The sequence below is a fragment of the Carcharhinus amblyrhynchos genome, chromosome 3 (assembly GCF_965287045.1).
Source record: "Carcharhinus amblyrhynchos chromosome 3, sCarAmb.v2.hapA, whole genome shotgun sequence".
Taxonomy (NCBI): domain Eukaryota; kingdom Metazoa; phylum Chordata; class Chondrichthyes; order Carcharhiniformes; family Carcharhinidae; genus Carcharhinus; species Carcharhinus amblyrhynchos.
Window position 1 is genome coordinate 133,537,214 of NC_137326.1, and position 14,887 is coordinate 133,552,100.

General features: G+C 42.9%; 1 protein-coding gene across 1 annotated transcript; it reads left to right on the forward strand.

The window, feature by feature from the left end:
* Positions 1-376: 376 nt before the first annotated feature.
* Positions 377-14,206, forward strand: LOC145341143 (extracellular calcium-sensing receptor-like). The gene is made up of 6 exons (XM_080186035.1): positions 377-585; positions 1,386-1,677; positions 3,133-3,966; positions 6,682-6,909; positions 10,167-10,290; positions 13,296-14,206. The coding sequence occupies exons 1-6, from the start codon at positions 377-379 to the stop codon at positions 14,204-14,206; spliced, it is 2,598 nt and encodes an 865-aa protein (XP_080042161.1).
* The last annotated feature ends 681 nt before the right edge of the window (positions 14,207-14,887 follow it).

A 14,887-nucleotide genomic window follows, 5' to 3' on the forward strand; every position in this document is an offset into this window, starting at 1 on the left:
ATACTTCACGAACTACATAAGGAGCATTCATTATTTACCAAATAATTTGTTCTTCCATGTTTACCATTTTCATTGCACAGGGTGGAATTACAGGAAAAAGAATCCTTTCATTCCTGCTCTCAGCTTAATTCCCTGAAATTGTTTCCAGTGACTCAAGCTAATTTGAACGAAGTTAAACTAACTTGAGTGCAGACAACGGAACACAATTATCAGGCAGTACTGCAGGGGTTGCTAAACCTGAAGTACACGTGGGATTTCTGTTGTTTTAATTATGTTTTTTGATGCTTATTCAGTTGTCAATAATAACTCAATATAAGAAAAGAAACCTGTTCTGTTTGTAACTGTCCAACAGCTGACTCTGCCAGTGACAATTGCAATGTATTTGCTGTGTTGGGTGCTACTTGGTTTGGTGGCCTGTGTGTTTGCCAAAGACGATCTAAATTGCAGACTTCAAGGAAGATTTAATTTGCTGGAACTCGCACAGGATGGGGACATCATCATCGGTGGCATTTTCCCCATTCATTATCGAGGAGTGCCTGCTGAGACTTCCTACCAAACGCGACCAGAGACACCGAGCTGCTTAGAGTGAGTGTGATCTTCTGGATGATATTATTGAGTAAAAATGGAGAAACAGATAGAGACTCAAAGAGATTTCAGGAAAAAGACTGACAGGGTAGGTCCAAACTTACTGAAAGCAGAGAAAGGGGAAGGAAGAGTGCATTGAGGCAGGAGTCAGAGCCACAGACCAGAAGCCAAAGGAAATGTTGTTATGAAGGGGAAGCATTTACAATGAATGTACATTTCAATTGTCTCTAAATTAATTTCTCGATCAAATAGATGGAAATTCACATCTGTCACAGCCAAGAAATGAGCTGCACTGTTTCTTTTTCATTTCATTAATGTGCTTCAGTTGCTCGCATATCCTTACTCCGTATTTTCTTGAGAGAATGAAAAATGTCATTGTGTAATTACGTTATATAATGGGCGGTACGGTGACACAGTGGTTAGCACTGCAGCAACACAGGGCAAGGGGCCCACAAAAGTTCACTTCCTGGCTTCGGACATTGTCTGTGCGGAGTCTACACGTTTTCCCCGTGTCTGGGTGGATTTCCTCACAGAGTGCGAAAGACATGCTGGTTAGATGTATTGGTCATGCTAAATTCTCCCTCAGTGTACCCGAACAGGCGTCAGAATTTGGCATATAGGGGATTTTCACAGTAACTTCATTGCAGTGTTAATGTAAGCCTACTTGTGACAATAATACATAGAAAATTAAAATTAAATGTATGTTCTCAGTATGCCTTGCTGGTGTAACAGTGTGTAAAAGACTCGGATACATAAATACTTATGAATATGTGCTTTTTTCATGCTTTTGTTTCCGACAGTTTTAACCTGAGAGCTTTTCGTTGGGTTCAACTGATGATCTTTGCTATTGAGGAAATTAATAATGACCTGATGCTTCTCCCCAACATCTCGCTGGGCTATAAGATTTATGATTCCTGCGCCACCCCAGCACTGGCGCTGAGAGCATCCCTGGCAGTTCTTAATGGTCAGGAAGAAAATGTTACACTTTTGAAATGTAATGAAGGCTCATCAGTGCATGCAGTGATCGGCGACGCGGGCTCCACACAATCCATAGCAATTGCCAGGACGGTGGGTCCTTTCGGAATTCCAATGGTAAGCAACAAAACATTTAACATGAAACTGCTTGTCAGTAGCATCGAGGTCAAGCGATGCCCTTCAGTCTCACAGCCTGCCCTAAAGCTCACACAAACTGAGATATTGGAGGCCGCCTTTCTGGTTTGGAATTATATTTTCAGAATGAGTTGCAAGGAGAGAAAGTTATACAAGTTATGAAATTCGATGCAGGCAATGTTCAGTTTAAAACAATTTGTTATTTTAAATTCCTCTCATAATGTTATTCCTGGTTATCAACACTCAGATGAATTCTTAAAACAGAACGCATTCAAGTCCTGCTAAATAAATGTGTCTTCGTGTACAAATGGATTCAGTGACAAAGTGCAGCAACCGCTGTGAAATCTGTATTCAAACCCAATACACAGAAACAGAATTAGTGTCTTCCCTCTTTTCTGGTTGTCAGCATTCTGTGTGAAATTGATTAGTTTCAGCTCCTGGTGTGCTACAATCCACAGTCCACACTGGCGCCTCTTGCTAATCTCACATGTTGTCTATTACTGCAAACGTAAGGGGTCAGACTGGTTTGTTGATCTTTGAAAATTTGCGCCAAGGTATAGTGTTAAGGCAAAACAGAGAAAGCTTTAGTCTGTTTAGCCTGAGTTCTTGACGCTGCCAAAGGATTTCTAAAAGGAAAAGGTTATCTGTTTCCAGATGCGAATATCCATCTCATTGCTACCCGGAAAAATTCCGACTGTCATGCATTTTTTAATAGACTACAGCTGACAAATTACAATAATTAATAATACGATCAAGGACAGAAAGTATTCATTTGACACTCCTTTCTCCACTGGTCAGAGTTGATTCAGATCTTCTCAAATAAGGAAAGGACCGACAAAAGCGATATGGGAGAAAACATTTTCACACAGTGAGTCGTTCAGGTCTGGAATGCACTGCCTTGAAGTGTGATGGAGGCAGGTTCAATGGAAACATTCAGAAGGGCATTAGATTGTTACTTGAATAGAAACATTGTACAGGAGTATGGGGGAAAAAAGCAGGAAAATGGCTCGAAGTCATGATGCTCGCTTAGAGAGTCAATGGGCCAAATGGCCTCCTTCTGCTCCATAATAATTCTGTGGCATTTTCCCATTTTCCTTAGTTGCAAATTTGGACAAATTTGAGGCTGATTATTGTTACAAATCTGTGTATGTGAGCCAATCAGTTAGGGATGCTAAGATTAGATTTTCTCACATGGCAGAACACTGATGCCGTGGACTGCACGACAGGATCCTGATGGATTTTACTCCCATTGAATTCATAGGAATTTCAATGGGATGACACCATTTATCAGTCGGCCAATCCGCAGTACCAGTTTTACATTGTGGCAGCGAATTGAAAATCTGCTTCTTTGTGAATGAACAGTTTGGAGTCTGGGCTTTTTAGAAGATAATGTAAGTGTTGAAATAAAAGATAAATCTCTTCTTGATATTTTCACAGATTAGCTATTTTTCTTCCTGCGTGTGCCTGAGTGATAAAAAGGAATTTCCCACTTTTTTCCGGACTGTACCCAGTGATTATTTCCAGGTTGCAGCGTTTGTGCAGCTGGTGAAACATTTTGGTTGGACCTGGCTGGCAGCGTTCGGATCCGATGATGATTATGGCCACCTGGGAATTTCAGCCTTCGTGGAACAAGTCACTAAAATTGGAGCCTGCGTCGCTTTCTCGGAATATCTTCCCAAAGTTTACGACAAAGAGAAAATCTTGCATCAAGTCGAGCTCATTAAGAAGTCAAAAGTCAAAGTTATTCTTGTCTTTTCTCCCGAGATAGACCTGAACTTCTTGGTGGAAGAACTTGTACACCAGAATGTCACTGGACTGCAATGGTTGGCAAGTGAAGGCTGGAGCACAGCAGCATTGCTCTCACAAGCGACCAATTCTGATGTTATGGGTGGGACATTGGGCTGGGCAATTCGTAGAACTGATATTCCAGGGATTAAACAATTCCTGGTTAGGCTCCATCCAAATAAGTATCCAGGCAATGAATTCATTAAGCAGTTTTGGGAAGCTGTGTTTCACTGCACATGGACAGCATACAACAGCACGGGGAAAACAAGACTTGGGCCTTTAGAACATGAGTGCACAGGACAAGAAGATCTAACAGTTGCCCAAAATGCATTTACTGATGTATCACAATTGCGAGTTTCGTATAATACGTATAGAGGTGTTTATGCTGTGGCCCATTCCATACATAATATGTTACAGTGTGAAAATGGCCAAGGGCCATTTGTCAATAAAACATGTCCAGATATTTCAAAACTTAAACCTTGGCAGGTAAGTTGTATTTTATTTAAACTTACATTCACCCACTCTACAAATTATATGAGGTTAAAATTCTATTCAACGTACCTAGCAATGCCCTGTCAGATTACACAGGATTGCATGGGATAAAGAACACAGAAATAGACCATTTGGCCCAACCAGTCTATTCTAGTATTTATGTTCCACATGTGCCTCCTCCCACCTTTCCTCATCCAAACTTGCCATTGTAACCGTCGTAATCCTTCTCCTGTATATTCCTGTTCAGTTTACCCTTAAATGCTTCCAAACCTTTTGCTTCAACCACTGCCTAATGGTTTGATTTGATTTCTTTTATTAGTGTCACATGTATTGGGATGCAGTGAAAAGTATTGTTTCTTTAACACGGTACAGACAAAGTGTTACATTCATAGCTAGGGTGTACAGAAAGATCAAATGAATATAAGATAGGTCCATTCAATACTTTGATGGCAGCAGGGAAAAAACTGTTCTTGAGTCAGTTGTTGCATGACTCAGACTTTTGTATCTTTTTTCCAAAGGAGAACGGTGGAACACAGAATGTCCAGGATGTGTGGGGTCTGTGATTACACTGGCTGCTTCTCTGAGGCAGCAGGAAGTATAGACAGAGTCAATGGATGGGAGGCTGGTTTTGCAGTCAATTTCATGCATTCATTTTTTGAAATTACTTGTCTGTCTGGTGTGGTGTAGTTTACTGTAATTTGATGAAATGCGGCTTTAACAGATAAGATGTGTTTGGAGCCTATCTTTCCTTTTACTGTAAACAGATACATTGAGCATCAGATGACACATTACGCCAAAGTACATCTCCCATCTTAGATTGATATAAACAACCCCATGATATTATTCTGTCCTGGAAAACATGGAACTTTTAAAAAAAATCTAGAACAAGTAAGAACAAAAACTCAGCAGATCAGATAGCATTCAGGTTAAGAGACTGATAAAAGCTCATTTGCCTGAAGTGTTGCTCTGTCTCTCTCCACAAATGCTGCCTGACCTGCTGAGTGTTTCAAGTTTTTTTCTTAATTCTTTTTTGTGCTGCGTACATCCCTGGCAAGGCCAGCATTCGTTGCCTCTCCCTAATTCTGCTTCAAGTTGGCTTGCTGGGCCATTTCAGAGGGTTATTAAGAGACAATCAAATTGCTGTGGATCTGGAGTCACATGTTGGCCAGAATGGTAGACTTCCTTCCGTAAAAGGATAGATGAGTTTTTACCACAAAAAAACAATAGCTTCATAGTAACCATTACTGAAACTAAATCTATGTTTCAGATTTATAAATTGACTTTCAGCAGCTCCATTGGTAGGATTTGAGCTCAGGCCCTCAATGCACAAAGCTAGGTGCTTGGATTATTAGTGTATTGACTTTACCACTGCACCACCTCCCAGCCTGTTAAGCACAGCTCAGTTTTCCAGCATCACAATTTTTTGCTTTTGTATCACTATTATCTAAAATAAATAACCTGGTTATTTACCTCTTTGCTACCTGTGGGACCCCCCACTGTATTCAAATTGTCTCCCTTGTTTCTCATATTACAAATCCAGCTAGATCTCAAATGTGTGTAATTGATTGTAGAGCACTTAGCGATATCTTGGTCGGAATTTTCCGGCCAGTCACGCCAGCAGGATCTTCCTGTCTCGCTGCAGTGAATGGAGATTTGATTTGTCACCAAGATCTCCACCTTCGCTGAAATGGGAGCATGGCGTGAACGGGCAGTAAGATCACACACAAAGACTTTATGAGAGGAACTATAGAAATGGGAAACTTTCTCTATTATGAGGCCAGTTAGATTCCAATTACTGTCAGGTATTTCAGTTTCTCTGAAATTAGCCGGAAATAACTGATTTTCTTTCTCTTACAACTTAAGAGTTTGAAATAAATATTCTGCATGTGCACCCAATTGTGATACCTTAACTCCAGTAGATACATTTGAAAACTTTTAGACTTTCAGATTAGGCTGCAGCCAGGCTAATTTACTGATCTGAAACAAATAGAAGTGGGAGGGGAAGAGGAGTCTAGTTGGGTTTGGCAGCAATCAAATTTTAAACAAAGCTCCATTCATTAACAAAATGTGGATGGAAACACCCTACTCTTCACGCAACACTGAATATTCTCCAAAAGGAGTTTAGAAAGTTGCCAGGAGTTCCAGCTTTGGGCTATCAAATCACTGGGCAGAATTAAAAATAGACCTGACTATTTTTGTGTTTCAAAGAAAGAAAGAACCTGAGTTGATGCCAAATTATTCATGCCAATAAAGTACTCTTGAAGTAAAGTTACTTGCATAAAGTAGCAACGCAAGCACAGCAATCTCCCAGAAAGAGTAACAGAATAAATGACCTGAGCATCTCTTTCAGTTATTCGTTGTGGAATAAATATTGCCATGACATCAGGGAAACTCATCTGCTCTCATTCAAATAGTGTAATGTGATCATTTGCTTCCACTTGAGAGGACAGGTGTCCATCGGAAAGATGACATCGCCAATGGTGAAGCAGTTCCTTGATACATCACTGGAGTGTCAGTTGAGGTTATGTGGTCAGGCTCTGGAATGGGGACCCAGAACTTGCAACAGAGGCAAATGTCTAAAAGACACCTACAGCCACTCCAAACTCAGTGTAATTTAGAGCATAACCTCAGTTACATCACAATGTTGCTTTTAAATATTACAGGTATCGCAGTAAGACCATAAGAATGTTCTGTGATTTCTTTGTGAAGGTCCTTCATTACTTAAAGAAGGTGGAATTCACAACTGCATTTGGAGATGAAGTGAGATTCGATGCCAATGGTGATCCTCTAGCAGCCTATGATCTCCTGAACTGGCAGCTGGCAGCAAATGGGAACATTAAGTACGTTAAAGTTGGCCAGTATGATGCATCTGTCGGTGCAGGGAAAGAACTTATTCTAGAGGAAGAACACATAGTGTGGAGCGGAGGACAAAAGATGGTAAGGTACAATTATATAAATAACTTATTCAGTACAACTAAAAGTTTGCGTGACAAAAGTCACCATAGATGTAAGGATTATGTTCAGCAACAACCTAATATTCACCACTGTGGCAGTGGGAAAGCAAAAGCTGTTCACATAGTGTGAGAGAGACAGAGATTGTGGATTCTTATCATAATGAGAGGGGCCCAGTTAGAGAAAAGACAGAGACATTCAGGCAGATATAAAGGCAAAAGAGATAGATCTGGAAGTTGTACAGAGTGTTGTTGGATCTTGACTTTATGCAATATTATAAATCAGGTGAAAGGGAGTTGGCAGCCCGTTTTACAACTCTCCCTATTTTGATGGACCTAAGAATCAATACCAATCTGCCAACTCACTGCCTCCAATCTGCATCACACAAAGATGAGGTCCACCCCAGTGAGAACCAGAAACAAACAAAAGATGAATGCAGATAGTGAGACGATGGCAACAGAGGTTTTGATTAGTCAATTTCTGGAGTTTCTAATGATTACTGTAACCTGCAACATACAACAGCAAAAGCTATTCTGTATCAATTTATCAGTCATCAGTTTATTTTTGTACACATGACGGGTAATGAAACAAATGTCAGAATTTCTCTCCGGGTTAAAGAAGTCTTAGGGGCAATTCTCCCAAAAGTGCTGAATTGGTGGGAAAACTGTTCTATATCACGACTGTTTTCTCAGTTCAACTTCTCACTCGACTCTCCCCACTCTGCGCACTACAGATGTCCCAATCGTGAATCCGGTTAAAAACCGGGGGGCAGGGCCTATTTGCATCAGAGTCCGACATTTCTGGAGTTCTGCGCATCAGCAGTGGCCTGGATCTGTCAGTCTCCCTGTTTGCTGGCCGCCTCGATCGCCGGCCAGCCCAGGACCCCTGCAGTGCTGCCCCTCGAGCCCCCACCTCCCCACCCCCCCATCACAGCCCGATCGCAGCCCCCACAACAATTCCTGGGCCAGCCCTGAACCCCTTCGACCGGAGCGCTCCGATGTCCAGCCCAACACTGCCCCCCTCCCTCACCCCTGCACGGTGATGATACTCCCGCTCACCCAGGCAGAACTGCCCCCCGCTGACCACACCCCCCCACCCCCCCACCGTGGAGTCAGATCACCCCCATGGAAGGCAATCCTCCCCACCCCCACACACACTCCCCAGCAGAACACCACATCCCAGCCTGCCCCAATCACTGGCCTCCCTCCAGCCCAGACCGATCCCCATGCAGAATGGCAGCATAACCTCCACCACTCGCCCCTAGGCCCCTGCCCACAATAAGCCCCACCCCCTTGGCACTGCCTGATGTCCCACGGGCAGTGCCACAGTGTCCCCTGAGAATGGGCACTTTGCCACTTGGGCAGTGCCAGGGGCACAGGCTGGCACTTCCAGGATGCCCATGCCCAGGAGGCACCATGCCCCCACTGCCTGACACCCTGGGGGGGGGCCTCGATTGAATCCACCCCCTTCATTCCAGCGGGGTCTCCCGCTCATTCCCCGAATATGGCAAGCTATTCCCAACCCCACCAGAATTAAGTACTCCCTGTGGGGCGAGAGATTCAATTGGGATTGGTAAGTTCCCCATAATGACATTTAAAATATGTTTAAAAAAGATTCAAATGACTTAAAATGTTAGAATCCGTCATTAAGGAGGAAATTGCGAGGCATCTTGAAGGGAATTGCTTGATAGGGCGGACGCAACACGGTTTCATTAAAGGGAAGTCGTGTCTGACAAATTTACTGGAGTTCTATGAGGATGTGTCTAGGGCAGTGGATAGAGGAGAGCCGGTGGATGTGGTCTTTCTGGATTTTCAGAAGGCGTTTGACAAGGTACCTCACAAGAGGTTATTGCAGAAGGTCAGGGGACATGGAGTTGGGGGTAGGGTGTTAGCGTGGATAGAGGATTGGTTGTCAAATAGGAGGCAGAGAGTGAGGGTCAATGGGTGCTATTCGGATTGGCGGTTGGTGACTAGTGGGGTGCCCCAGGGGTCGGTGCTGGGGCCTCAGCTATTTACCATTTATATAGATGATCTGGAGGAGGGAACCGAGTGCAGGGTGTCAAAATTTGCTGATGACACCAAGATTGGGGGAAAGGCAAATTGTACGGAGGGTGTGGAGAGTCTGCAGAAGGATCTAGATAGGCTGGGCGAATGGGCCAGGAAATGGCAAATGGAATTTAATGTTGGCAAGTGTGAGGTGGTCCACTTTGGTAGGAAGAATGGTAGGAAGGACTATTACTTACGTGGCGAAAAACTGCAGCAGGCGACGGTGCAGAGGGACCTCGGGGTCCTTGTGCATGAGTCTCAAAAACCCAGCTTGCAGGTGCAGCAGGTGGTCAGGAAGGCGAATGGGATGCTGGCCTTCATAGCGAGGGGGTTTGAATATAAAAGTAGGGAGGTCTTGCTGCAGCTGTATAGGGCATTGGTGAGGCCGCAGCTGGAGTACTGTGTGCAGTTTTGGGCGCCGCACCTGCGCAAGGATATTTTGGCCCTGGAGGGAGTGCAGAGGAGGTTTACTAGGCTGATACCGGAGTTGAGGGGATTGAGCTATGAGGAGAGGCTGAATAAACTAGGCTTGTACTCGTTAGAGTTTAGAAGAATGAGGGGAGATCTCATTGAGACGTATAAGATGATGAATGGGATGGATAGGATAGAGGTGGAGAGACTCTTCCCGCTCAAAAAAGACAGTAGGACTAGGGGGCACAGCCTCAAGATAAAGGGGAGGCGGTTTAGAACGGAGTTGAGGAGGAACTTCTTCACTCAAAGGGTGGTGAATCTCTGGAATTCTCTGCCAGTTGAAGTGGTGGAGGCTGCCTCGCTAAATATTTTTAAGAAGCGGGTTGATGGGTTCTTGATAAGAGAGGGGATTAAGGGTTATGGGGAGAGGGCGGGAAAGTGGAACTGAGCCACAACAGATCAGCCATGATCTTATTGAATGGCGGGGCAGGCTCGAAGGGCTAGATGGCCTACTCCTGCTCCTATTTCTTATGTTATGTTATGTTCTTATGTTACCTGTCTTCCTGCCTGCGTGGTCTGGTCTCTGACTGTTCTCCGGATCTGGGAAATGCACGTGCATTCCCGGCGCGTGCACAAATCTCGGAACAAGGCCAGCGATGTGCACCTCCCACCCCGACCTGTCAGAAAAGTTGTAGGTCGGGATGGGAGAATCGTCCCCCTTATCTATAAACCAGCATAAAATACACATGTAGTAAAATGGAATCTTACTGTTCATTTCACATCCAGGTCATTGAGTCAAAGTGCAGTGAAACCTGTCAACCCGGAACAAGGAAAGGAGCCAGAGTTGGGCAGCCAATTTGTTGTTATGATTGCATACCCTGTGCTGAAGGTGAAATTAGTAACCAAACTGGTGTGTATATCTATCTATATAACTATTCATATGTGTCTGTCTATTTATTCATTTATCTACATCTATTTAGCTATATATCCATATTTATCTATCTATCCGTATCAGTCTGCCTAATCACATATCGATGACCTTGAGGGCAAGCTGTATGTTAATTGGTTTCATGATCTATCTACTTGGATCAGTGACCTTATGGCCTTGAAAGGCTGCTCCTTAGCAGCGTCATAATACGTCATGTGGGTCTTACATTCACCCTTTTATTGAAAAGTATGAGAGTGAAATTACTTTTGGGAAAATATAGCAAAATGGAGCAGAATAAATTGACAGTCTGTTTTCCACACCACCATAATCCCTTTCCCAAGGTTCCTTAATTTCCATGTGCAATGTTACATAAGAACAGAAGAAATAGGAAATAGGAGCAAGAATTGACACCATGCCCCATGAGCCTACAATACCATTCAATAATATCAGGCCTGATCTTCAACCTCAACTCCATTTTCCCTTCAACTTCCACTATCCACAATCCCTTAAAATCTAAAATCTAATATACTGATATATACTAATTGACTGAGGATCCACAATTCTCTGGGCCAGTAAACTCCAAAGACTCCTAACCCTTGCAGTGAAGAAAATTCTCCTCATCTCATGGGAGTTTCGGCAGTCAGGGCAGAAGAAAGTTCTCAGTTCCCCCCCACCCTTCCCAAAGCTAACTTTCTCAACCAGCCAGTGTGTGTAAGTTGAATAAGCAATCCCTTACCCTAACCCACCCCACTTTCCCAAAATCCCACAAACAATCCCAACAGGGCTTGTTTTTTGTGCTTTATGCATGTTCAGTCTTCACCCAACACTGGGTGAGTGGTCGCTAAGTTGCACTGACTGCCCATTAACTGTTTCAAGAAGCAAGAAGGCAGCTGGGCCTCCACCCATCCCCTCCCCCACGATTAAATAGCACCTCCTCCCTACAACCAAACTCGCCTGGAGGAGGTCATTAAATTCCATCCCTGTTTCCAGCTGCCTCATGCCCCTGATTTTAGAACATAGAACATAGAACACTACAGCACAAACAGGCCCTTCAGCCCACAAGTTGCGCCAATCATATCCACACCTACCAAACCATAGAACTATCTGTATCTCCCAATCCCATTAAATCCCATATACTCATCCAGAAGTCTTTTAAAAGATCCCAGTGAGTTTGCCTCTCCCACCACTGACGGCAGCCGATTCCACTCCCTCACCACCCTCTGAGTGAAAAACTTACCCCGACCATCTCCTCTGTACTTGCTTCCCAGCACCTTAAACCTGTGTCCTCTCGTAGCGACCATTTCAGCCCTGGGGAATTTGCTCCAGTGTATTTCATATTGAGCCATGTGGGGTAGATACAAATAGGATTCATTTTATTTGTGAAATACTCAATTGAGTGGGAAGAAACTTAGAAGATGTAAATATTGCGCAGTTCATATCTGCTCAGAGGACAGGAAACATAGCAGAATGTAGAGGAAAATAATCAATTTAAATTCCACAGTACATAGATATTTCCAGTTCATAGGATCCTATAGTGTAGAATGTGGACAATCATCCCATTGTATCCCTGTTGGCTGTTTGAAGATTTATCCAACTCATTTACACCCTTGCTCTATCATCAAGTTCTGAATTTCTCCCCGTTAAGTAAATACCCAACTCTTTGGGAAGTTAATATTGAATCTAATTTCAGACAGTGCATTACCGTTCATGATATATTTTGTCACATTAAATAATTCACCCCACTTGTGTTTTTGTCAATTCCACTAAGTCTGCAGATGTTGAGTAGTGTTAACTCCCGGTGGGAACAGTTTCTCCTTCTTAAATCCACCAAAACTTTTCATGGTTTTGAACACCTGTATTAAATCTCCGCCTAATCTCTCTCCTTGAAGGAGAACAATTCTGGTTTTGCAAATCTCTCCACTTAACTAAAATATTTGAGCAGATAAGCCTGTACTTTGCATTGATGAGATTTACCAACCAGCTGACTAAGTAACTTGCCAGTATCTAAAAGCCACAAATAGGTTTAGCAATTCCATCTGATTATTTATAACCAGTGTAAGTTGTAGCTGATCAGTGGAAAAGCAAAGCAATTCAAACAGACAAATTTGAGTAAAGTTTGCAAACTTTCAAATGAGTTTTGATGTGTTCTGTCTACAAGGTAAAATGCTTGACTAATCAGGTTAAACAGATAAAATTGGGGAAAAGACTTTCAAACCCTACTCAACATAGACTTGATGGATCGATTGGCCTCCTTCTGTGCTGTAGGATCCAATACTTCTCTGCATCACACGTCCTGATTGTTGAATGGGAAACATTGAGTAGCAATTTACAATGGTAAAAGTTCTTCACAAAGCATTATCAAACGTCATGAAGGGAAATCATGGGTGGCGTGGTGGCACAGTGGTTAGCACTGCTGGTGAGGTGCATTGGCCATGTTAAATTCTCCCTCAGTGTAAGCAAACAAGCATCAGAGTGTGTCAACAAGCGGATTTTCATAGTAACTTCATTGCAGTGTTAATGTAAGCCTACTTGTGACTAATAAATAAACTTAATAGCCAGGCTATTTAATTGGGGCGGCACAGTGGCTAGCACTGTTGCCTCGTAACGCCAGGGACCGGGTTCAATTGCGGCCTCGGGTCACTCTGTCTGTGGAATTTGCACATTCTCCCCATATCTGTCTGGATTTCTTCTGGGTACACCAGTTTCCTCCCACAGTACACCGATGCGGAGGTTAGATTGATTGGCCATGCTAAATTGACCCTAGTGTCAGGGGGTTAGTAGGTCAAATTTGTGAGGTTACAGCTGCAGGGCCTGGGTGGAATTGTGGTCGATACAGACTTGATGGGCTGAATGGCCTCCTTCTGCACTGTAGGGATTCTGTTATTCTGAATAAGTGTTTTAGGGCTGGTTGTGTGTCTCCTGTTTGATAAATACAGATAGATTTGTGTTGAAATTTGTTGGAAAATGTTCTGTGTTGTCTTCTGCAGATTCAGTGGACTGTTTGGCATGTCACTCAGATTACTGGCCAAACCTAGAAAGGGACACATGCATACTCAAGGAAATTGAATATTTGTCATTTGGAAGCACCATGGGAATCATATTAACAACACTATCCTTAGCTGGTACTTGTATATCACTGGCTGTTGTTGCTGTTTTCTACCATTATAAGAATACCCCAATTGTCAAAGCAAACAATTCCGAGTTAAGCTTCCTTCTTTTACTTTCATTGATACTCTGCTTCCTCTGCTCCCTTCTCTTCATGGGTCAACCCACCATCTGGTCCTGCATTTTGCGACATACAGCATTCGCTATTATATTTGTCCTTTGCATTTCTTGCATTCTTGGGAAAACTATGATGGTATTAATGGCGTTCAGTGCAAGGCGTCCAAACAATGATGTGGCGAAATGGTTTGGCCCTCTACAGCGAAGACTGGCCATATTTTCTCTGCCATCAATTCAGGTTGTGATATGTATTCTTTGGTTGTCCTTATCGCCCCCATATCCTGCAAAGAATACTGAACATAGCCGTGCAACCATTATATTAGAATGTGATGTAGGATCGGCAACAGCCTTCTATTCTGTATTGGGCTACATAGGTTTACTATCTGCTATGTGCTTTGTTCTTGCATTTCTAGCGCGTGAGTTGCCAGATAGTTTCAATGAAGCAAAGTTTATTACCTTCAGCATTCTGATTTTCTGTGCTGTTTGGGTCACTTTCATTCCTGTTTATATCAACTCTGGAAAGCACACAGTAGCTGTTGAGATATTTGCCATATTGTCTTCCAGTTTCGGTTTGCTTACCTGTATATTTGCTCCTAAGGTTTATATCATTCTCGTGAAACCAGAACTGAACACCAAGAAACATTTAATGGGCAGGCCACCCGGTAACAAAGTTTGAATGCTAGAAGATTAATAAACTTCCAAAAGCTTGTCCAAAAGCAAAGCATACAAATGTCCTGACTTTTATTTACTACAATGCTAAAGTTAGTATTTTTTACATAATGGCTGTAAAATTGAGAAGGTTCCTTGGAAAATGTATGAGTGCAAATAAACAAATAAATGTGTGAGTGTTTGTTTAGTCTTCCCTTTCTCAATCCTATCTAAGCAGTGTCCTGACAGGGTGATTTTTGGCAGCTCTGTGACTTGCATCTTCATTCTTGCCTGTAGCTGTAAAAATTTGAAGTGGACTCCAAAATTAGTGGCCTGCAAAAGAGGAAGTGAAACCAATTCTTGCCTTTGAAGAAAGCACAGCGATCAACCAGGTAAACAATGTGGTTAGGAACAATGAGATGCCTTTAAGCATGAAGGGAGAGGTAAATAAACACAGCTAATAAAAGCAAATTACTGCAGATGCTGGAATCTGAAACCAAAACAGAAAATGCTGGAAGATCTCAGCAGATCTGACTGTAAGCAGAGAAAAGAGCCAAGTCCAGATGATCCTTTGTCAAAGCTAAAAGGTATAGAAAGAGGGAAATTTTTGTACTATAGGGTGAGGGAATGAAAAATGAATCATAGCCACAAAAACAAGGGGAAAGACTTAATGGCCATTCACACCTCTACTCTCTCTATGGACTATGAG

Excerpts from the sequence above, each read along its gene's own strand:
- LOC145341143 (XM_080186035.1), top strand. The coding sequence starts at position 377 with ATGTATTTGCTGTGTTGGGTGCTACTTGGTTTGGTGGCCTGTGTGTTT. Across the intron at positions 586-1,385 it reads GAGACACCGAGCTGCTTAGA|TTTTAACCTGAGAGCTTTTC; the intron begins GTGAGTGTGATC and ends TGTTTCCGACAG. Across the intron at positions 10,291-13,295 it reads TGAAATTAGTAACCAAACTG|ATTCAGTGGACTGTTTGGCA; the intron begins GTGTGTATATCT and ends TGTCTTCTGCAG.